The 23,991-nt window shown below is 36.5% G+C and overlaps 1 protein-coding gene across 1 annotated transcript in view; it reads right to left on the reverse strand.

The window, feature by feature from the left end:
- Positions 1-3,169: 3,169 nt before the first annotated feature.
- Positions 3,170-23,991, reverse strand: part of LOC126335843 (dynein axonemal heavy chain 8-like) — a gene marked incomplete at its 5' end in the record, with an annotated part of 446,097 nt that continues 425,275 nt past the window's right edge. The window contains 3 exons of the mRNA XM_049999312.1: positions 3,170-3,406; positions 12,444-12,605; positions 21,136-21,257. Of these exons, the coding sequence (XP_049855269.1) occupies positions 3,281-3,406; positions 12,444-12,605; positions 21,136-21,257 (410 nt within the window). The remainder of the gene's footprint in view (positions 3,407-12,443; positions 12,606-21,135; positions 21,258-23,991) is intronic.

Consider the following 23,991-nt stretch of genomic DNA (forward strand, 5'->3'; position numbering starts at 1 on the left):
CTCTAGAATGTTCTGGATGGTACTGCCTCCTGTATACACTATGTGATCAAAAAGTATCTGGACACGTGGCTGAAAATGACTTACAAGTTTGTGGCACCGTCCATTGGTAATGCTAGAATTCAACATGGTGTTGGCCCCCCCGTAGCCTTGATGACAGCTTCCACTCTTGCAGGTGTACATTCAATCAGGTGCTGAAAGGTTTCTTGGAGAAAGGCAGCCTATTCTTTACAGAGAGCTGCACTGAGGTGAGGTATCAATGTCGTTCAGTGAGGCCTGGCACAAAGTTGGCGTTCCAAAACATCCCAAGGGTGTTCTGTAGGATTCAGGTCAGGACTCTGTGCAGGTATGTTACTGTCGTGCAACCACTCTGCCACAGGCTTTGCATTATGAACAGGTGCTCGATCCTGTTGAAAGATGCAGTCATCATCTCAAAATTGCTCTTCAACAGTGGGAAGCAGGAAGGTGCTTAAAACATCAATGTAGACCTGTGCTGTGATAGTGCCACGCAAAACAACAAGGGTTACAAGCCCCCCTCCGTGAGAAACACAACCACACCACACACCACACCACACCACCACTGCCTCTGAATTTTACTGTTGGCACAGCACATGCTGGCAGAAGATGTTTACCGGCCATTCACCATACCCACACCCTGTCATAGGATCGCCACATTGTGTACCGTGATTTGTCACTCCACACAATACTTTTCCACTTTTCAATTGTCCAATGTTTACGCTCCTTACAGCAAGCAAGCTGTCGTTTGCCATTTACTGGTGCAATGTGTGGCTTATGAGCATCTGCTCAACCATGAAATCGAAGTTTTCTCACTTCCTGCCTAACTGTGACAGCACTTGCAGTCGATCTTGATGCAGTTTGGAATTCCACATTGCGACCCTCTTCAACTGTCGGCAGTCTCTGTTAGTCAACAGAGGTCGGCCTGTTCGCTTTTGTGCTGTACGTGCCTCTTCACATTTCCACTTCACTGTCACATAGGAGTGTTTAGGAGTGTGGAAATCTTGCGTACAGATGTATGACACAAGTGACACCCAATCACCTGATCATGTTCAAAGTCCTTGAGTTTCACGGAGAGCCCCATTCTGCTCTCTCAGGATGTCTAATGATTACTGAGGTCACTGATATGGAGTACCTAGCACTAAGTGGAAACCCAATGCACCTAATACGAAAAACCTGTTTTTGGGTGTGTTCGGATACTTTTGTCACATAGTGTGTAAGGTTGACATTTCCCATCAATTAAGAGTTTCAACTCCTGAAAACAATAGCAGCAACTGCTGTTTAAAGCTAGTGAATGTTATCTTAATTGATGAGACTGGAAAAGCAAGAACATTTTATCCACGAAAGACTGACGATATGTGATGTGGCCTTGTAACACTATATAAATGGCATTTCTCTGTTGGAACTGCAGTATGACTGAAAGCAAGGGGAAAATACAGCTAATATATTTCCCAAAGACATGCAGCTCCTCTGTGTTATGTGATAGCATCCTATTGGGCAAAATATTTTTCAGGTAAAATAGTCCCCATACTGTTCTCCATGTGGGAACTATTCAGGTATGTTTGTTATCAGCATAAGAAACAAATCTGGAATTCTACGTGTTGAGTGTGCGATATATATTGTTGCCTTCAGCGTACTTAATGTATGATTACTGTATGATGAGTTGTTATTCATAATTGAATTTAATGTTTCAAAAAATGAGTTGACATTTAATGAAATAGGATGGAATCAGACACAAAGAAAGCAGCACAAATTCATACAAAGGAATTGATGCATTAGTTATGCAGCAATTTTACATGTGAAAGTCAAGACCACGTGGAGTGAGATAAAAATTGGACAGGGCATCCATTTAATTGTAAACAGATAATGGGAAGATACTGATTATCACTTTTTAAGAACCGATTGGCTGGTTTTGGAAAAGCCAGCAAATTAATTCTTGAACAAAACTTACAAAAACTGCTTTTCTTCCATTTTTTTGCCCTTCAAAATTGCTCTCAACATCACCAGTAGACATAATATGCTGTCTGCATCTCACTGTATGTTATCTCTCTTACTCATTACATCAAACCATGTCTTCATAACTCTTCTCTATCGGTGTGTAATTTTTGTTATCCTTCATTAACAAGAGTGCCTGCTACCTCCCTCCTGGTACCATACCATACAGTTAATACAGTTATCAACTTTTAAAATTAATTTTGCTTAGAAGCTTCCACATAGGAAAAATATATTAAAAACAAAGATTCCAAGACTTACCAAGCGGGAAAGCGCCGGCAGACAGGCACATGAACAAAACACACAAAACTCTTTGCCTTTAAATATGTCTGCTTGTGTCTGTGTATGTGCCGATGGATATGTGTGTGTGTGTGTGTGTGTGTGTGTGTGTGTGTGTGTGTGTGTGCGAGTGTACACCTGTCCTTTTTTTCCCTAAGGGAAGTCTTTCCGCTCCCGGGATTGGAATGACTCCTTACCCTCTCCCTTAAAACCTTTCATTTTTCCCTCTCCTTCCCTCTTTCCTGACGAAGCAACTGCCAGTTGCGAAAGCTCGTAATTCTGTGTGTGTGTTTGTGTGTTTTGTTCATGTGCCTGTCTGCCGGCGCTTTCCCGCTTGGTAAGTCTCGGAATCTTTGTTTTTAATATATATATATATATATATATATATATATATATATATATTAAATCTGGCGAATGTCCTGTGGTTCTTCATCTTTCTTATCTGCAACCTTCGTCTCAGTGTGTATATGCTTGTGGACAACAGTCCCTTATAACCAGTGGTTAAGGCACTGGGGTCACATTTGTGAGGAGGTGGATTCAATCTCTATCCAGCCACCCAGATTTAGGTTTCCCATGGCTTCCCTAAATGTATTATGACAAATGTCAAAATGTTTACTATAAAAATAGACATACTTTTCCTTCGCCATCCCTATCCTGTTCCAGACAGTGCTCCATGTCAAATGATCTCTTCAATGGTGTGACTTTCAGATTGAGTGGCATAAAAAAGTGTTGCCAATTCACCTATAACAAATTTGGTTGGAGTATTATGATTGTTCTTCTTTTTCTTGTTCTTCTCCTTCCCCTTCTCCTTCTCGTTCTCTATGAATAATTATTTTCTAACAATAAAGACCTGAAATTTAAGTATGTAAATAATTCCAAATTCAAATTTATAAAATCATTGCATGCATTTTTAGTTATATGTACATTATCTCAAAAATACATTTATATCAAAATTGCACAAAATACGTGTCTGGAGAGGAAGACACAATAGCTAAAATTACGCTATATCACATAGTAATGCAACTCCTCGTAGTACCCAATGATCCGGTGGTTTGTCACTAGGGAGCCACAATGGAGTAATGAATGTCAAATCTGTTCGATTTGGCTTTTTGTAAACTGGACACTGAAAAAAAAAGGCAGGTTATTAATACAATACTTAAAGTACTCAAGCAACATGTAACTTCAAGGGCATAAGTACAAATACCAGAGAAAAACATGAACAGGAAGGGAAAAATGAATAAAATGTTTGAAACAGCGCCAGATGACAATTCGTGAAGCAGTGTTAATAAAGCTCCACAAATCTGGAGGTAATAATACTGTGTAGGTTCTCTAGATGGCCTACACATATAAATAAATATTTGTGATGATTCCTATTCGCACCATCCCCAAGTGGCAAAGACATCAAGGGGAGGTATGATTATATCTGAGTAAGCTGACAGAAAACTGATAGCTATACTATCAATTCTTTTATGTACCTCAACTGTTTTCTTCACCTATCTTGGTGCCTGACAGTCTTCTGAGCTGGTGTGATCAAGATGTATGTGCTTGCACCTTCCCAATATTGCATTAATTAAAAGTTGTAATATGAAGAAGCTGCAAGTTTTCATTCTCGTACCGGGCTACATCTTAATCTTCACATCCTGGTATGACGAGGGCTTACATTTTAAAATGGAGCTTTTTGGAGAAGAAGTCAATACAGAGAGAGAATAGGCGATGCGGCCATGCCAGCATCATCGTACATTATTGGGGAGACAAGGTAAATATCAAGCCGTACACAAAAACACCCAGGAATTAATTTTCAATCAATGTTCCAGAACTGCCACAACATTTCTTAACCCGCGAGCAGCCATAACTGCATGCATTTCTGGACTTACAATTTCTGGTGTGGCTAAACATTTATTAGTATAACTACATCAGCTCTGAATGGTTTACATTACCTCTTCCCCTAACCACTACAATACACACTAGAGAGTCCTAGGTGGAACAAATAATGAAAGAGGAAGAATAACCTCTCATTATATAGATGATTAGTAGGGCAGCTGACAGGCTATGGGGGCTCTTATATGACACTTTTTAATTTCTTTTATAATTTTTCTTGATTTTTGTTGTTCTTTTATTCCATTCCATGTAAAAATGAGCTGTGTGAGGATAAGGGGCAGGGGTGCCAATGTGCCTTCAAAATTGGAAAGCCACAAAAGTGAAACCACCAACATTGCAAAATATCGCTTCTGCATTATTAATTCATTGCCCAATATACATAGTTTGTTTACCTCAGTCTCTCTGACTGAGGCATTCTTGTGACACAAGTTGCATTAGTTTGATTACTTTGTGGATCAGTGACTCCAAGACACAGAGATGGTGAAGCGAGCTGAGCCTTTCCCTTTTACAGCTTGCCCCAGACCACATAGTAGTCTTTCACTTTCGAGGTAGAATAGTAGATGGAAGAGGACCAATGTCATCTTTTTTGGTTCAGGAGAAGATTTATTTAGTTGGGTGTTACTCCGATGAAACAAATGAAGCAAACTCCTAACAATCGAACAAATGTTTATCATTTTGTATTACGGTTTATGGGTGCATGAATTGAACTGTGATTAGCAATAATGATCCAAGATCCAAAATCTCAAACTGAGGTATTGATCCATTTGCAAACCATTTCATTGTAAAATATGTAATAGCTATCATTTCCAAAACTCGTAGACATGTAGGCAGTTATGTACACTGTATTAAAAATGTCTCTTGGATGATTATTGCTAAATTAGCAAACTATTATTGTGGGTCAGCAACAGCAAATTGTGACTATTCTGATGTTGGCGATAGTAACAAACACATATATAAACATTTCACAGCAGTATTTATTTCTTTCATACTAAAGTAAATACAATACGGAGAGATGTAACATGAAACACATGTTCAACCAAATATTCTGCTCACGCCTTATGCAACCTTTTTGACATCATTGCATATCTTCTTCAAAATCAACTACACTATTAAATCTTTTGATGTCATTGATGACTTGATCATCTCAGATAAGAGAATGATAAACATGGTTGGCATTACGGGGTATCAAGTGCAACATAGATTTCAGATCTTCAAGTGTAGGTTTAGATATGCCATTCTCTTGAGGAAGGGTTCAAAGAGTCCACAAAAGTTTGAGTTACAAGGTCTTCCATGCTGCTTCTTTTGCAGGTCCACATTGACATAGGCATAATCATTATGGTCTGCTTTTATGTACAGCTTGTATGGAACTTCCTTTTTCAACATTATTTTAATATTTGTGTCCAGTTAGTTGTTTCCTGTTGTGTCAACCTTATATTTCACAATATGTTTCTCCATTTTAGAACCTCCAACAAATTGTTGGTCTCTATTAAAGTTACAACAAGGGGATTTCTTTTCCTACTAGTATTCATAACATCTAGATAGTTACTTGGTAGGTACATGCAATGCTGACTTTTCAAAACTGAAATATGCATCATTTGACAGAAATGTGTGCCTAGGAATCAGAAGCCTTAGAGAAACTGAAGTATGAGATTGATAGTTTTGTCTGCATTGAAATGTCACACCAGTTGTGAGGAAAGTGACGATCTGTTGGGAAAAAACACAAATTCCAACATGGGTAGAGAAACTGAATACCAAAATTAGAAGCTTTGTATTAAAAATGGAGCAACTACAAAAACGTGCTGGTAGACTGTTAAGACACACATAAATGGAAATAAATGATACTGTTCAAAAACTTGAACACATTTGCGACATTGCAATGCTAATGTTTTAAATATCATTACTACTGAAGAACAGTTTTCCATCTGCTTCTTTAATTGCCTCATCCTCCAAGAACATTGACAATCAGTAACACGATCTGTTGTTTATCCATGGCTTTTCCAAACAGGTTTTCTGCGCTCAGTTCAAATCACTGCCCTAGGTTCTTTAGCCAAGATGTATGTCTTGGACCATGTATGCTATCTATATTTCCTTTGAAGATTACTTGCAGCAAGTTGCATTCCTTGTTCCACATTATATGGACAAAGTATTAGAGTTTTCTTGTCCTGATGGTGCTGAGAATTTCTAAATCTTTGTTTATACACTGTAGAGCTGCCACATTTGTGATATTATCTATTCATGGTATTATTGATATCCTTTAAAACACCAATACTTCAAATGCCTCCAGTTTTGTACCTAATACTGCAGTAAGTGTCCATGACTCCACTCCAAAGCGAGTAGGATACTGAACATGTCACATCAAAGTAGTCAAGTGAGAAGTGTAATACTTATGTCATGGCCTTCAGAATTTTGTCAGTTCCTGAAAAGTGCTTCTAGCCTGTTCAATACTGCAGCAAATTTACTGAGAAAAGTCCCAGTAACTGTTGATTTTACATGTCAAATATTTATATGATGACATTCTTTCAATCCTACTGTTACTGGGTGTAACAGTTATTGAATTTCATTTCAATTTCTGCTGACAACCATCCATTTTGTCTTCTTGACATGTAAACATATCCTCTCTGTATTGCTCCCTTTGGCAACGGAGTTTATAATTCTTGCAGATATGCCATCCTGGTTGCAAGTAAAACAGTGTTATCAGCTTATATTAACTCCATTAGCCACCACTGCTTGATAGTTTCCATCAAGAGCCCCTCAGAAAATCTTTTCATAGCAGATGTTGAAAAGTAATGGGGTAACTTCTTTCGTAATCAGTACCTCGCGTAGCTGACCACTGTACACACACCAGCACTTTGGTTCCAATAGACATTCCCAATCAACTGGATGTCACAACCATCTAGCCCCAGTTCACCAAAGTTTGCACATTAGTTTGCCATGCTGGATAGTGTCAATGGCTTTCCCATAATCAATGAAATAAGCATAAACATTGACATAAACATCAAGAAGCTTTTGAGTCAATACCTGAATGCTCCCTGAGTCCCAACACAACTCCTGGATCCAGAGTCTCCAATGCTCTCATCACAATTACAAGATATTCTGAAATGCAGTATTTTAAGGAATAATTTGAGGGTGCTACTCGTTAAACTGATTATTCCGCAATGATTGCAACACTTTGCATTGTGTGTTTTGGGAAGTGGTACAAACAAAGGTTTAAGTCAGTCATGTGGTAAGATTCTGTTTCGATAGATACTGTTTAACCTTCGGGTGCTTTAGTACTACATTGTGCATTTTGTCAGGACCTGGTGCCTTTGTATTTGATGATGTGGCATGCTCTACTTCTGCTTTTGTGATCCATATCATCACTTTCCCAGTGGTTAGAAAGATGACTATGTTTCATGCATGGAATCACTCAGCAGCTTGAGAAAGAGTGAAGAGCTGAGAGCAAAGCAAATATGAAATCCAACAATTTGGTAAATAATTTATTTATAAATTCATGACATAGATATATTAGAATATAAAATAAAATAAAAATCAATTCCTCATTCTGTGCTGATGACTTTGCTCATATTTTGGTCATTTAACTGGCTGTTCTTCGAATCTTTTTAATCATTTTTTCATCTCAGCAATTGGTGAATTGGTGACAGATTCATGTAGTGTTGAATCAGAGTTACTTGTGTTTGAGGTAGGTATGGGAACACTGATAACACTGACACAAAATTCCATTGCCTCAAGTAAAATGAGAAAACATCATCAAACAGTAATGACCCCAAAGTTTGCTGCTGCCGTTGTGGGCTTAGTCACAGGGAAGTAGTTCATATTCTGATAGCTACTATCCATGTGGTATGGCAGGCATTATCCATATGAAATTATCCTCTTAAGTGTTTTTGAGAGGAAGATGGGCTATAGTAATCTTAAAAAGATTTAAAAATGGTCTGGAAATGATGTGAATAAATTCCATTGCAATTAAGTATGGAAAAGACAAGGAATACTTGGGTCAGGTCAATGTGTCTTGAACACTTGATTTTGATCTGGATACTTCAAGATAACAGCAATCTTGAGAGCGTTATACATAATTTTTAGAGTTTATTGTGATTTTTCTTGGCAAAGCAGTATCTCATGGAGTTTCTTTCCATACTCCAGAGACTATCTATCAGGGTGGAATGTGAAAGGCATTTGTTATTTGAAAATGTTTGTGTTCCATGATGAATTTGAATTATCATCACAGTTTATGATATTTGTATTTTCCTGTCATTGTGTACATCTATTGTGGTTCTCTGCCTCTTCCACAGCCAAAGTGCCATATATAGATTTCAGCATTATTTTGCAGCTTTATAAATATCAAACTGTCGATTGTGATGTCTCTTGTGAGGCTTTCCAAAAATGGAAAAAATGTCTATTGTTCCTGTCTCCTAAATCTTCCGTTTTTGCATCTTTGGTCCTAATTTGTCTTCTGATTCAAAAATCAAAATGTTCAATACATTTGAGCATTAGGGGGAACCATCAGAAGGAAAAACTAATAGAGTTCAAGTAGGAATTGATCAATTCACAGAAATAGTCAATAATGGGATTGATCAGCCAGTTATTAATAAAAGAAGACTACTGCAGTTTTATTTTGCTGGATCTGACCTGAGTGATTGAGTTCTTTAAGGGGAGTATGTATGGCGGAATTGGTCAAAAAGTGACATTTTCGAATTATCATCTCTTATTAATATTTGATCCCTCCTGAATAATTTGATGCAATATTTGTCGAAAAATTCCAATTGGAAGTGTAGTTTTTATCATTTCAAAGTTAATAGCGCATGTGTAAAATTATCCAGAAGTTCTGCACTGACTTGCCTAAGTATCTCTATCTCTTGAACTATTCAATCTAGAAGGCTGTGGTTTTCAGGTATTTATTCTTTGAAATCATGTTAATGTTTGTGTTAAGAGGTTGGATGCACTGTGTAAACAGAAATGGTGGTATAGCACATGCATTTTGTTTATTTACTTTGTGGTTGTTGTGTTTCATAAGTTTTGAACTGAAACCATAGTGGTTTGGTGTGTTATTATACGCTCTTATACCTCTTTTCAACATGACGAAAAGAAGGGGTTGTTTTAAGAAGCAACATTTCCATAGAAATCAGCATATCACAAAATCTGAATCCAGTGTTGATTCTGAAATAGGTTTTTCACAGACCCGTGATAAGGACATGCCTACTAGTGCTTCGAAGAGGAAACTTGGAGACCATGAGGATTTATTTATTGGCAAAGATAAAAATAGTTTAGCTTATGTTCTTTTATATTTGAGTGTGTTAGGACAAGTTTTGCAAGATGCTGTGTCATGTAAGGTTTGTGGTGGGCAAATTAGCATCTCTGAGGACTCATCTGCAAGGACTGGACTGGCTAACAAACTCGATATTCAGTGCTAAGTTTGCAGGCTCTCGACATCATTTTGGACTTCTGAAAAGTGCAAGAATGACTTGTTTGAGAGCAATGTTGGATTCCTGTATGGAATGAAGTGCATTGGGAAAGGATTGGCTGCAGCTGAAGTATTATGTGCTATGCTGAACTTGCCAAACACACCAACCAGATCAAGTAAGTACACAGAAGTAATTGGCGAATGTGTCAAATCTGTTGCTGTGGCTTCTATGAAAGCTGCTGCTAAAGAAGCAGTAGAATTAAATAGCACAACAGACTTATCTGTGGCAGTTGATGGCACATGGCAGAAGAGAGGTTACACATCAAAAAATGCAGTTGCAACTGTCACTAGTGTTGACACCGGCAAAGTTTTAGACATTAAAGTGCTAACTAAATACTGTCATCAGTGTAAATCAGTTGATGAAACAAGTGAAAGCCATAAAACAAATTGTGCTAAGAATTATGAGGGAACTAGTGGGGGTATGGAGGCTACTGCAGTTGTTTCTATGTTCAGACGTTCACAACAGAAGAGAGGTGTGTGTTACACTGAGTACTTGGGGCTGTGGTGATTCAAAGCTTACAAATCAGTAGTGGAAAGCCAAGCTTATGGTAATAAGGAGATTGATAAGATTGAATGTGTGGGCCACATTAAAATATGTATGGGAACATGTCTCCGAAAATTGAAGCAGACAAAAGGAAAAGAGAAGGTATCAGATGGAAAGACAGAATGGTAAAGGAAGACTTACAGACTAAAACATTGATGAACTCCACCATTATTATGGAATGGCAATAAGAAACAATACACATGACCTACAAGGGACGAAACAAGCAGTGTGGGCTACATTCTTCCACAAATCTTCCACTGATGAAACACCTAAATATGGTCTTTGTCCACCTGGTGCTGATTCATCTACATCTACATCTACATCTACATGACTACTCTGCAATTCACATTTAAGTGCTTGGCAGAGGGTTCAATGAACCACAATCATACTATCTCTCTACTATTCCACTCCCGAACAGCGAGCGGGAAAAACGAACACTTAAACCTTTCTGTTCGAGCTCTGATTTCTCTTATTTTATTTTGATGATCATTCCTACCTATGTAGGTTGGGCTCAACAAAATATTTTCGCATTCGGAAGAGAAAGTTGGTGACTGAAATTTCGTAAAAACGTCTCGCCGCGACGAAAATAGTCTATGCTGTAATGACTTCCTTCCCAACTCGTGTATCATATTTACCACACTCTCTCCCCTATAACGTGATAATACAAAACGAGCTGCCCTTTTTTGCATGGTGCAAGTACCACAAAGCTCAGACAGCAGGTAGCGGGGAACAATTTAGGCGCAAAAATAGCATACCATCTGCAGTGATGGAAACTATTAAACCAATATATAGAGAATTAGCTCATCCTGACCTTCTTTCCAAATGTTTCCACGATCGAACACAAGACCCGAATGAATCTTTCAGTAATGTAATTTGGACCCGCATACTAAAAAATGTCTTTGTAGGAAGGAAATCTCTATGCTTGGGTGTTTGTGATGCTGTGATAAAATTTAATGATGGTGTAAAGGAAAGAATTGGGGTACTAGAGGAACTTGGTATCACTCCAAGTGCTAACACACTGCAAGCCTTTCAGCGAATGAATCGACTTAGGATCATGAAAGCCCAGCGTGCAGCAGAGGAAATGACTAAAGAAGCAAGAGGCAGGAAAAGAAGGAAGCTTATAGGTTTGCAGGATAGTAAAGAACAGGATCCAGATAATGCTTGTTATGGGCCTGGCTGTTTCTAGAAGCTGGCATGCCTCCATGTGTAAGTTGACGTCAAATAATATGTTTGAACTTGATTTGCCGGAAATGACATTTTTAAAATTATTTGACCTGTATCTCTAATTTTACATTATGTTACCACTTAGTATACTACAGCTACAGAACCTCCCAAAACATCTCTACCTCTAACAGGTTTTTACTTACAGAAGAAAAAGTGGACTTTTAAAAGAAAATATTGAACAATGTTTTTAAAAAATTATAACTAGCTAATTATTTCTCTGTACATTTTGATTCTGGTTCAGTAATCAGAAAATGAGTGATACTATACATCCCAAAAATTGCAGATCTCTATCTGTCACAGGTTCTGAGATAATGGGTCAACAATATTGCACATTTAACACTGTGGGTATATGATGTATGTACTCGCCTTAAGGAAAATCTTTCACAGTGGCACAAAAAAATTAAGATTTTGTCAGTGCCCTACTCTTGGTCAATAAACTGCAAGTCACAAATGATCTGGCAGAAGAAGGTGAAGGTGGCATTTTGTAAAGTATATCTAATATTGCCATCAGTTTGTGGGGTATAAAAAAGATTTTTTTGAAAGAATTAGGATCTTCAAAAAAAAGTTAATTTTTTTCATCATATTTCCTTCACAAACATTGTATGCAGTAATGTTTTAGATTGTATGTTTAAAGTTATTACAATAAATTTAATAATTAATTTTAATCAGCTGCTTTTGTGTAATAGTTTTAGATAAAAAGTAAATGAGATTTTTTATGTGAGTCTTCATTTAGGAACTGGTGCCTCCTTTTATTATGGAGCCCAAATTACACAAACTCTTTTTTTCATGCAGTAGTACCAATTTGGGGATGGCAGAAAGAAAAACGAAAAATTTCACTGTGAGTAACATAAACAAGGCAGAAAATATTGCTGAGCTTGGTGACTGATGGATGATGGGGACTCAAAAGTTGAGAACTGAGACTGTGCAGATTCAGTGCCACTTATTACTCAGTGTAACTTTTTGTAATTAATTTCACTCACTTTATTACATACAAAATTTTCCGATTATATATGATGACACTCATTACCAGGAAAGTCATGCTAATAATCAATTACTTACCATATACAGTTTAGGATCCTTAGGTGCTGTGCTGTTAATTGCAAACACATGGACTACTGGCATACTGACAAACAACTGTTTTGGGCGAGACTCAACTAGTTTTACAGCTCTTTTGTTCCAGCCACAACCTTCAAGAAATAGACCATGCACATATACACCCTCCTGTAAAATAACGATACAAAAAAGAGAAATGAGATCTAGTATAATGGGGGAGATAATAGTAGATGTTAGTAAATAGCAGTTTTGGCATTTGTGTGTGTGTGTGTGTGTGTGTGTGTGTGTGTGTGTGTGTGTGTGCGTGTGTGCGCTACAGATTTACTTCTGCTGCAACACCAATGAAACCTCAGTTACGGAAAGGAGTAATTTATGAAATCTCAAGTGAAATATCAACTAACGCCTTAGTTTAGCCCAATTTTTTTGCTTTTTTATCTGACACTTTGCCAACAACAACATTAATGGCTGTAAACAGATGAGACAGATCAACGAAATAATGAATTTGCTATGGAACATAACATCAGTGGCCTATAAGATTGTTTATCCATAATTCTTCCACTAAATTTTGTTTGCATTTACAGCACAAAGGTTTCCTTCAAGTTCACTTCTTACAATATGTTTCTGTCCTGTGCTTGCTTATCTTGACTTTCTTCTCACATGTGCTGTTTTCTTATAGAATGCAATTCAATGTGATTGGATGCACAATTTTTATTTTTACTTTGCTACCTTTATGATTCAGTGATTGGGTTTTGATTGGCTGTCCAATGTTAACCACACAGTGTATATGTACTGCAGGATGCCTTATGTTACATAAATATTTTTGATATTAGAATGTCACCCTGCCTGGAAGTTCTCTTCACTGCCAAGAGGTCCCATGCATTGCAAAAAATTCATACCTTGTCACTGTTACAGACAAACATGAAATGTGACTTATTCGCATGTGACTTACCAGCTTTCACACCTCTAGTATCAAATGTCATTATTCCTCTGTTCACACTAATGTTTGTACCTTATGGCTGGACTTAGATCTTTAGGTGTTGCACTTTAATTTTTTGCACTGTTTAAATGGTTGTAAATGATTTATCATGAAATAAATATAAACATCCCTGATTGTGATTTTGTAGCACCTTTTTTCGACACCAGCACCTATTGTATCATTTCTTCTTCTTTCACTTCTTTAACTCTTTCATGATAGATTTTGTTTGCCCTTTCTTTGTGACCCACTGCTGAATGCTTTGGCTTGAAAAAGTTTCTTGTGGAAGACATGTACCCAAATGTTCACATTTTGGTTTTCAAAAAATAGTAAGAGATGTATATCCCACTGGACCTGGCACAGAAGAGTTATTCCAAAAATTTGAATAACCTCATAAAATATCAGTTTCAAATATCAGCGATTTCATGCTTCATTTACGTTTTCTTTATTTCTTGCCCAACCCATGCCATGAAACATGTCCCATTTGAGTATCTTTCTTCTTGATTATACCATAAATGTGTGCTTCATAGCATTCTAAATAATTTCTCATGCCCTTGAGGTTATACCTACATTTCAGTTTCTTCATTTGAAATAGGCATACATCTCTACTGGGGCTATTTAGTCTCACTGGACACCCTGTTTAGCATTTTTAAGCCCCCCATGAACCATGGACCTTGCTGTTGGTGGGGAGGCTTGCGTGTCTCTGTGATACATATAGCCATACCGTAGGTGCAACTACAACGGAGAGGTATCTGTTGAGAGGCCAGAAAAACGTGTGGTTCCTGAAAAGGGGCAGCAGCCTTTTCAGTAGTTGCAAGGGCAACAGTCTGAATGATTGACTGATCTGGCCTTGTAACAATAACCAAAACGGCCTTGCTGTGCTCGTACTGCAAACGGCTGAAAGCAAGGGGAAACTATGGCCGTAATTTTTCCCGAGGGCATGCAGCTTTACTGTATGATTAAATGATGATGGTGTCCTCTTGGGTAAAATATTCTAGAGGTAAAATAGTCCCCCATTCAGATCTCCAGGCTGGGACTACTCAAGAGGATGTCGTTATCAGGAGAAAGAAAACTGGTGTTCTACGGATCGGAGTGTGGAATGTCAGATCCCTTAATCGGGCAGATAGGTTAGAAAATTTAAAAAGGGAAATGGATAGGTTAAAGTTAGATATAGTAGGAATTAGTGAAGTTCAGTGGCAGGAGGAACAAGACTTTTGGTCAGGTGACTACAGGGTTATAAACTCAAAATCAAAAAGGGGTAATGCAGCAGTAGGTTTAATAATGAATAGGAAAATAGGAATGTGGTAAGCTACTACAAACAGCATAGTGAACGCATGATTGTGGCCAAGATAGACATGAAGCCCACACCTACTACAGTAGTACAAGTTTATATGCCAACTAGCTCTGCAGATGACAAAGAAATTGAAGAAATGTATGATGAAATAAAAGAAATTATTCAGATAGTGAAGAGAGATGAAAATTTAATAGTCATGGGTGACTGGAATTCGAGTGTAGGAAAAGGGAGAGAAGGAAATGTAGTAGGTGGATTGGGGCTAAGAAATGAAAGAGGAAGCCGCTTGGTAGAATTTTGCACAGAGCACAACTTAATCATAGCTAACAATTAGTTTAAGAATCATGAAAGAAGAATATAATAATTCAAATCCCAAAGAAAGCAGGTGTTGACAGGTGTGAAAATTACTGAACTATCAGTTTAATAAGCCACAGCTGCAAAATACTAACACAAATTCTTTACACATGAATGGAAAAACTAGTAGAAGCTGAGCTCGGGGAAGATCAGTTTGGATTCCGTAGAAATACTGGAACACGTGAGGCAATACTGACCTTACGACTTATCTTAGAAGAAAGATTAAGATAAGGCAAACCTACTTTTCTAGCATTTGTAGACTTGGAGAAAGCTTTTGACAATGTTGATTGGAATACTCTCTTTCAAATTCTAAAGGTGGCAAGGGTAAAATACATGGATCGAAAGGCTATTTACAATTTGTACAGAAAACAGATGGCAGTTATAAGAGTCGAGGGACATGAAAGGGAAGCAGTGGTTGGGAAGGGAGTGAGACAGGATTGTAGCCTCTCACCAATGTTATTTAATCTGTATATTGAGCAAGCAGTAAAGGAAACAAAAGAAAAATTCGGAGTAGGTATTAAAATTCATGGAGAAGAAATAAAAACTTTGAGGTTCGCCGATGACACTGTAATTCTGTCAAAGACAGTAAAGGACTTGGAAGAGCAGTTGAATGGAATGGACAGTGTCTTGAGAGGAGTATATAAGATGAACATCAACAAAAGCAAAACGAGGATAATGGAATGTAGTCGAATTAAGTTGGGTGATGCTGAGGGAATTAGATTAGGAAATGAGACACTTAAAGTAGTAAAGGAGTTTTGGTATTTGGGGAGGAAAATAACTGATGATGGTCGAAGTAGAGAGGATATAAAATGTAGACTGGCAATTTCAAGGAAAGCATTTCTGAAGAAGAGAAATTTGTTAACATCGAGTATAGATTTAAGTGTCAGGAAGTCTTTTCTGAAAGTATTTGTATGGAGTGTAGCCATGCATGGAAGTGAAACATGGACGATAAATAGTTTAGACAAGAAGAGAATAGAAGCTTTCGAAATGAGGTGCTAGAGGAGAATGCTGAAGATTAGATGGGTAGGTCGCATAACTAATGAGGAAGTATTGAATAGGATTGGGGAGAAGAGGAGTTTGTGGCACAACTTGACCAGAAGAAGGGATCGGTTGGTAGGACATGTTCTGAGGCATCAAGGGATCATCAATTTAGTATTGGAGGGCAGCGTGGAGGGTAAAAATCATAGAGGGAGACCAAGAGATCAATACACCAAGCAGATTCAGAAGGATGTAGGTTGCAGTAGGTACTGGGAGATGAAGAAGCTTGCAGAGGATAGAGTAGGATGGAGAGCTGCATCAAACCAGTCTCAGGACTGAAGACCACAACAACAACAACAACAACAAGCCTAAAAACTCATCTCCAGTCTCCTTGTCACCATCCCCACAATAAGAGAGGAAAGCTATTTTGAAATAAGCTTAATTTTTTGATGATTTATTTCTATTGTAAAGCTTATTGTTTACATATCAACTGTCAGTCCTACAGTAGCAGAAAAGGTACCTTAATACTTTCTGCATAAATGTTTTGACACTTTAACATATAGCTGATGAAATAAATATAATTTCCTAATGTAAGACACCATTATCACATAGTCATCAATAACAATCCATTTTTTCTAATAATAATAATAATAATAACAATAGATATAGAAGAAAAATTTCAGCTGACATATATAGAATACAAAGACACAAATACAGACATTAGACCATTCTTGCATAGACCACCAAATAACCCACAAGTCAAAACAACAATAAAAACTATCAACACAATCATACACAACAAAATAAATGAAAACACAACTATGCAAGAGTTACAACTACTGGTTTATATAGGAGCTCTCACTACACTAAATATACACACTAGGCAGAGATCAGAACCAACCAACACACAGAAGAAACCCACAAAACCAGCATGGCAACACAGACTACAGATAAGAATAGAAAAACTGAGAAAAGACATTGGACAGCTAACACAATTCATAAGAAAAGAAATATCAGACAAAAAACGAAAAAGGTTAGCTAAAATCTCACAACAAGGAGCGATAGAGCAATTAGATGAAAAGAAGCAGAAATTACAAGCATTGGCCAAACGACTTAGAAGATACAAAAAAAGTGAAAATAGAAGGAAACAAAACCAAACATTCAACACAAACCAAAAGAAATTTTGCCAGACAATAGAAAACACACACATTAAAATAGACAATCCACCTAACATAACAGACATGGAACACTTCTGGAGCAACATTTGGTCAAACCCGCTACAACATAACAGGCATGCACGGTGGATAGAAGCAGGAACAGACACATACAAGATGATACCACAAATGCCTGAAGTGATAATTTTGCAACATGAAGTCACCAAAGCAATTAATTCTACTCACAACTGGAAAGCCCCTGGAAAAGGTAAAATAGCAAATTTTTGGCTAAAGAAGTTCACCTCAACACATTCACATCTAACTAATTTATTTAACAGTTACATTGCAGACATATACACATTCTCTGATACACTTACACATGGAATAACTTATATGAAACCTAAAGATCAAGCAGACACAGCAAACCCAGCTAAATACCGCCCCATAACATGCCTACCAACAATATACAAAATATTAACTTCAGTCATTACACAGAAATTAATGACACATACAACACAGAACAAAATTATAAATGAAGAACAAAAAGGCTGATGCAAAGGAGCACAAGGATGTAAATAGCAACTGATAATAGATGCAGAGGTGACATATCAAGCTAAAACTAAACAGAGGTTGCTACACTACGCATACAGTGATTACCGAAAAGCTTTTGATAGTGTACCCCACTCATGGTTACTACAAATATTGGAAATATACAAAGTAGATCCTAAATTGGTACAGTTACTAAACATAGTAATGAAAAATTGGAAAACCACACTTAATATCCAAACAAATTCAAATAATATCACATCACAGCCAATACAGATTAAGTGTGGAATATACCAAGGAGACTCATTAAGTCCTTTCTGGTTCTGCCTTGCTCTGAACCCACTATCCAACATGCTAAATAATACAAATTATGGATACAATATTACTGGAACATACCCACACAAAATCACACATTTGCTATACATGGATGATCTAAAACTACTGGCAGCAACAAATCAACAACTCAACCAATTACTAAAGATAACAGAAGTATTCAGCAATGATATAAATATGGCTTTTGGAACAGACAAATGTAAGAAAAATAGCATAGCCAAGGGAAAACACACTAAACAAGAAGATTACATATTGGATAACCACAGCGACTGCATAGAAGCGATGGAAAAAACAGATGCCTATAAATATCTAGGATACAGACAAAAAATAGGAATAGATAATACAAATATTAAAGAAGAACTAAAAGAAAAATATAGATAAAGACTAACAAAAATACTGAAAACAGAATTGACAGCAAGAAACAAAACAAAAGCTATAAATATTTATGCTATACCAATATTGACCTACTCATTTGGAGTAGTGAAATGGAGTAACACAGACCTAGAAGCACTCAATACACTTACACAATCACAATGCCACAAATATAGAATACATTCAGCAACAGAAAGATTCACATTAAGCAGAAAGGAAGGAGGAAGGGGATTTATTGACATAAAAAACCTACATTAGACAATTTAAGAAAGTTCTTTCTAGAACGAGCAGAAACTAGCAAAATACGCAAAGCAATCACTCATATAAATACATCGGCTACACCACTGCAATTTCATAACCAATTCTACAACCCTTAAGATCACATAACATCAACAGATACGAAGAAAGTTAATTGGAAAAAGAAAACACTACATGGCAAGCACCCGTATCATCTAACACAGCCACACATCGATCAAGACGCATCCAACACATGGCTAAGAAAAGGCAATATATACAGTGAGATGGAAGGATTCATGATTGCAATACAGGATCAAACAATAAACATCAGATATTACAGCAAGCATATTATTAAAGATCCCAATACCACAACAGATAAATGCAGACTTTGCAAACAACAAATAGAAACAGTAGATCACATCACAAGCGGATGCACAATACCAGCAAATACAGAATACCCCAGAAGACATGACAATGTAGCAAAAATAATACATCAACAGCTTGTCTTACAACATAAACTTATAAAACAACACGTTCCCACATACAAGTATGCACCACAAAATGTACTGGAGAATGATGAATACAAATTATACTGGAACAGAACCATTATAACAGATAAAACAACACCACATAACAAACCTGACATCATACTCACCAATAAAAAGAAGAAACTAACACAACTAATCGAAATATCCATACCCAATACAACAAATATACAAAAGAAAACAGGAGAAAAAATTGAAAAATACATCCAACTGGCTGAGGAGGTCAAGGATATGTGGCATCAGGATAAAGTTGACATTATACCAATTATACTATCAACTACAGGAGTCATACCACACAATATCCACAAGTACATCAATGCAATACAACTACATCCAAACTTATATATACAACTACAGAAATCCGTAATTATTGATACATATTACCCGAAAGTTCCTAAATGCAATATAACATATACCATACAGTTAAAAGGAAGTCACGCTTGATCAAGGTCCACGTCACTTTCCACTTTTGACCAGACATAACGTCTGAGATAAGAAAGAAATAATAATAATAATATAAAATGAGTAAGCAAGACAATATTTGTAAAATGGTAATAAAATCACATTTAGCACCACAAGGGGTGTGCAATGTATACTAAGAATAGTGAACTACAATGTGGCAACAGTGTAGTGAGAAACTGGCATTTTCGAGTTCAAAAAGTAATAATGATTTTTTTTACAATAAAGTGGAAATTTATTGCATGTGATATTCCTCTTCCAAGCTCAACACTCCCATTAATAACCGTTATCTGGAGAAGTGTACCAAAAAGTATGTTCCCAGTGAGGGTGCATTAAGAAAGTTACACCTCAGCTGTTATATAAAGAAAAACTGTCACAAATCAGATGAATAGTATCTGATGTTACAGTATATATATTCTAAATGAAATAATTAACAGGCAGAGCAAATCTGTATAGAATATTTTGTGGGACTACTGAATGGAGAACAAATGAAGCCAATGATTTTGTTTGCTGGCAGCCAGATACAGTGGTAACATGTGTGAGGTGTCTTTGTGTGAATGTGTGTTTTCCAAACCAGAAGAAGAAGGTCTTTTTGCTGAAAGCTTACTTGTTTAGCAGTTTATTTGTTGTGCCTGCCGATGACTCAACATCTCCACTATACTGCCACTATTCCATCCTGGATTTTCCATTGTTTAGTAGTATGGCTGTATGATTCAAAATTCAATCATGTCCTGATTTTGATTAAAACAGTTTGGAAACACAAAGTTATTGGTGTAGGTCTTGAGGGATTTGGTATTAGAACATACAAGTTTACTATAGGTACTTTGACTGTAAGGAAGGGTGCTGTCTCTTTCACATTTTCTCTATTTTCTTCCACTTATTAATTTTTAATTACATCCTTTTTACCGCTTTCATTTTCTCATTATGTTCTAGTATGTCTCAGACACAATATACTCATCTTTTCTAACACCTCTAAATTGAGATTGGTACAGTGTTTACTAATGTGCTATATTTGACCTCCTATTCTTTCTGATGCTTTTTCCTTCACTTTTGCTTCCCTTCCAACTTGTCATAGGCGAATCCCACTTGACTTCAATTTGGAATAGATTCTTTCCTTACCTTTCCTATTCAATCTCCCTTTACCGAAGAAGTAAAGGCTAATCTTTCTGTCTCCTTGTGGTTTTAACAATTTTCTGACTTAAGTTTTCATTTTCATGCAGTTAACTGCCTTTTGTTATTGTCCATTATCTGCTGCACTATAGCCTTTATAGTCTCAGTTAGAATCCAAGCTAGCCAATAGCAGTCCTTGTCATTCATACACTGTTAACTACAGCATCTAGACCTGATGGAAGTGTTTTAGATCATTTCTAAGATAAAATTTAAGCAAACAGGTAATTGCAGGTACATAGTGGAAGCTTAGTGAGCAGTACTGTCATTTATTTGCAAAGAAACTCACAACTGGTGGAATTCGAACTTCTTCCAATGCAAGCTTTGTCACCTCATTGTGTAAGGTAACAACGTCCAATGCCCAGCCCTTATGTGCTCTTGCTACCTCCTGTCTCATTGCTGTCAGGAAACCTGTGAATTTAAGTGGATTATGAAAATTTTTGTTTCATACCTTACTTTAAACTGTGATGATAATGATAACAAATGGCACTGGACCATGGACTAAATTAAACATACAAACATCTCTAAAATATTTCAGATTCAATTACAATAATGTACATTGATTTTTAACATCAGTTTTTGTAATTAGGGAGATCCTTATAGTTAAATTAAGTACACCACTTCCGTATTTTAAAATTGTATGAATCAGTTCAAACGTTGCACAAAGATAGATAAATTGATAAAGTCAAAACAAAACTTTTTTAATCCAATATTTTTTATCTGTTGTTGAGATACAATGATTTGAAGTAGAGCTAAATTAAACGTGTAAAATTTGTTCTTGCATGAAATGAATGCACAGAAATGATTTAAAGAGAATCAGCTACATTGAAAATGCATTCTTACAATAAAATTAAAAAACTAACTTGCAAAAATTTAGCTTCATGCTGATTTCAGTGCACCATCCCGATATATTGGGACCATCACCATTATAGAGTTATGAACCTTCTTGTTCCAACATCCCGACAAGAACCAATTTTCTCCCAATTTTGCAAAACACTGTTACGAGCTTGGCTCAAGTACTGAAGTAATGCCATTTGTTAGCACAAAATGTAAAAACAGCTATCTGAAACCCCAGATTGGGTGATGATTAAAAACCATATTTATTTATTTATTTATTTATTTAGTCCTTTGATCACTTGTAGTACAATGTACAAGATGATATTGGACTTAATTCTGGTCATTACAGTAGAGAGTTTTTCAGGATTACAGTATATATAGTACTATGTGTTATACATTACATAAGTTACAGCTCTATACATTTACTGCAGGTCCGGTATTCATTTACTGACTGGATACGGTGGTACTGTAGATATTTTCTAACAGATCATATGGAAGTATTAATATTTAGTATACATTTTATTTCATTTGGCAACTTGTTGAATAATATTATTCCCAAGTAGCATGTACCTTTCTGATATAAAACAGTATTAGCTGGAAGTAAATGCAAATTACCTTTTAATCTAGTGTTGTGGTTATGTAAGCCACAATTTTTTCTAATACCATTATCATTTCCAATTAATTTCTTTTAATATACATTAGAATGAACATACAAGATAGTGGTAGATCTTTCGATGTTTTAAATATTGGTTTACGTAACTGAACAGTTCTGCTCCCTATAATAATCCTAATGGCATTTTTTTTTTTTATTGTGAAGGTCCCGAGAAGTGCTAGGGAATTCTCCCAGAATATGAGTCCACATTTTAGGTATGCATTGAAATATGCATAATAGGCAGACATTAGATCCTGTTCATTTATGCATTCTTTTAGGAACATTAAAAGGTAGCAACCTGTATTCAGCTTGGAATTAACATGCTCAATATTAAAACCTGTCAACACATGGTTTCTTTGGAATTGGAATTATTATATTCTTCTTGAAGTCTGATAGTATCTGCTAGTATTGGCTAGTTCACCCAAAGCTATCAATAGTTCTAATGGAATCTTATCTATTCCCAGAGCCTTGTTTCAACTTAAGTCATTCAGTATTCTGTCAGATTCTTCCTGCAGCATCATATCTCCCATCTCATCTTTATCTATGTCCTGTTACATTTCTATAACATTGCCCTTGAGTATATGTCCCTTGCATAGAACATTTACATATTTTTTCCAACTCATGACAAATGGGATTTAATAGAGAAGCCAGGGTAGGTAAGAAAAAAATACAGTATTGTGTAGTATTTATAATAGCATCAATGGCCTTCTCATAAGCCAACCCATTAATGGTCCATCTAAAGGAAGCTATTCCATCCACCCAGGATCTTAACCCCCTTGTATTGTTCCAGTTCAGTGATTCATGATTGGGACCCAGTGCCATGACTTTCTATCCTCATTCCTCTATGATCTTTACACCCTCATTTCCATTCATTTCATGTGGTACATTTCAGCTCAGAGTGTCATTTTCCCACCTGCTGACCCTCAATACTTGGATGACTCTGTAAAAATCTTTGGGCTTTATAAGCTCACCAACCATCAATGATACCTTAAAAGTCTCTCTTATAAAAGTAGCCACCAGAGGAAATTGTATCTGCAATGATGAGCAGTCCCTTGCCCTTTATGCTCAAGGTCTTACTACAGTCTTAACAGGTAGGTACCACCTTCCAGTCCTAGTCCACAAACAGATCTCCTATAGCACATACAAACATTTAAAAAAAAGGATTCACAATTCTATTCAGAATAGGTAGCTGAAAAGTTCTAAGCCAACACTGTTAATTTAAAAGCATGTGTCATATTCACACACCCTTAGTCATGATTTTCTGGTTCAGACAAAAATTTTAAAACTGCCCAATCCATCATTAGCATATGTGTTATTGATTGAAACATCTTGTGAAGTGCCTTGATTGGTTTAGCAAGGGAGAGACAGAGAGAGAGAGAGAGAGAGAGAGAGAGAGAGAGAGAGAGAGAGAGAGAGAGAGAGAGAAGTCTACATAAAATGTAGAAATGTGGGGCATGGTTCCATGTCCTTAAATATATCAGCATTTTTTCTGATTATATATGTGATACATATGTTATAGTTATGTGAAATGGTGAATTTCTTATTCACGTTCACAAAACTTAATCATTCACTACATAATGTCATCATTTATAATTACAAATCATATTTAGTTTATCTGGAAACTATTTATTTAAAGAATTATTGACCATGATAATG

The sequence above is a fragment of the Schistocerca gregaria genome, chromosome 2, assembly GCF_023897955.1.
Source record: "Schistocerca gregaria isolate iqSchGreg1 chromosome 2, iqSchGreg1.2, whole genome shotgun sequence".
NCBI lineage: Eukaryota > Metazoa > Arthropoda > Insecta > Orthoptera > Acrididae > Schistocerca > Schistocerca gregaria.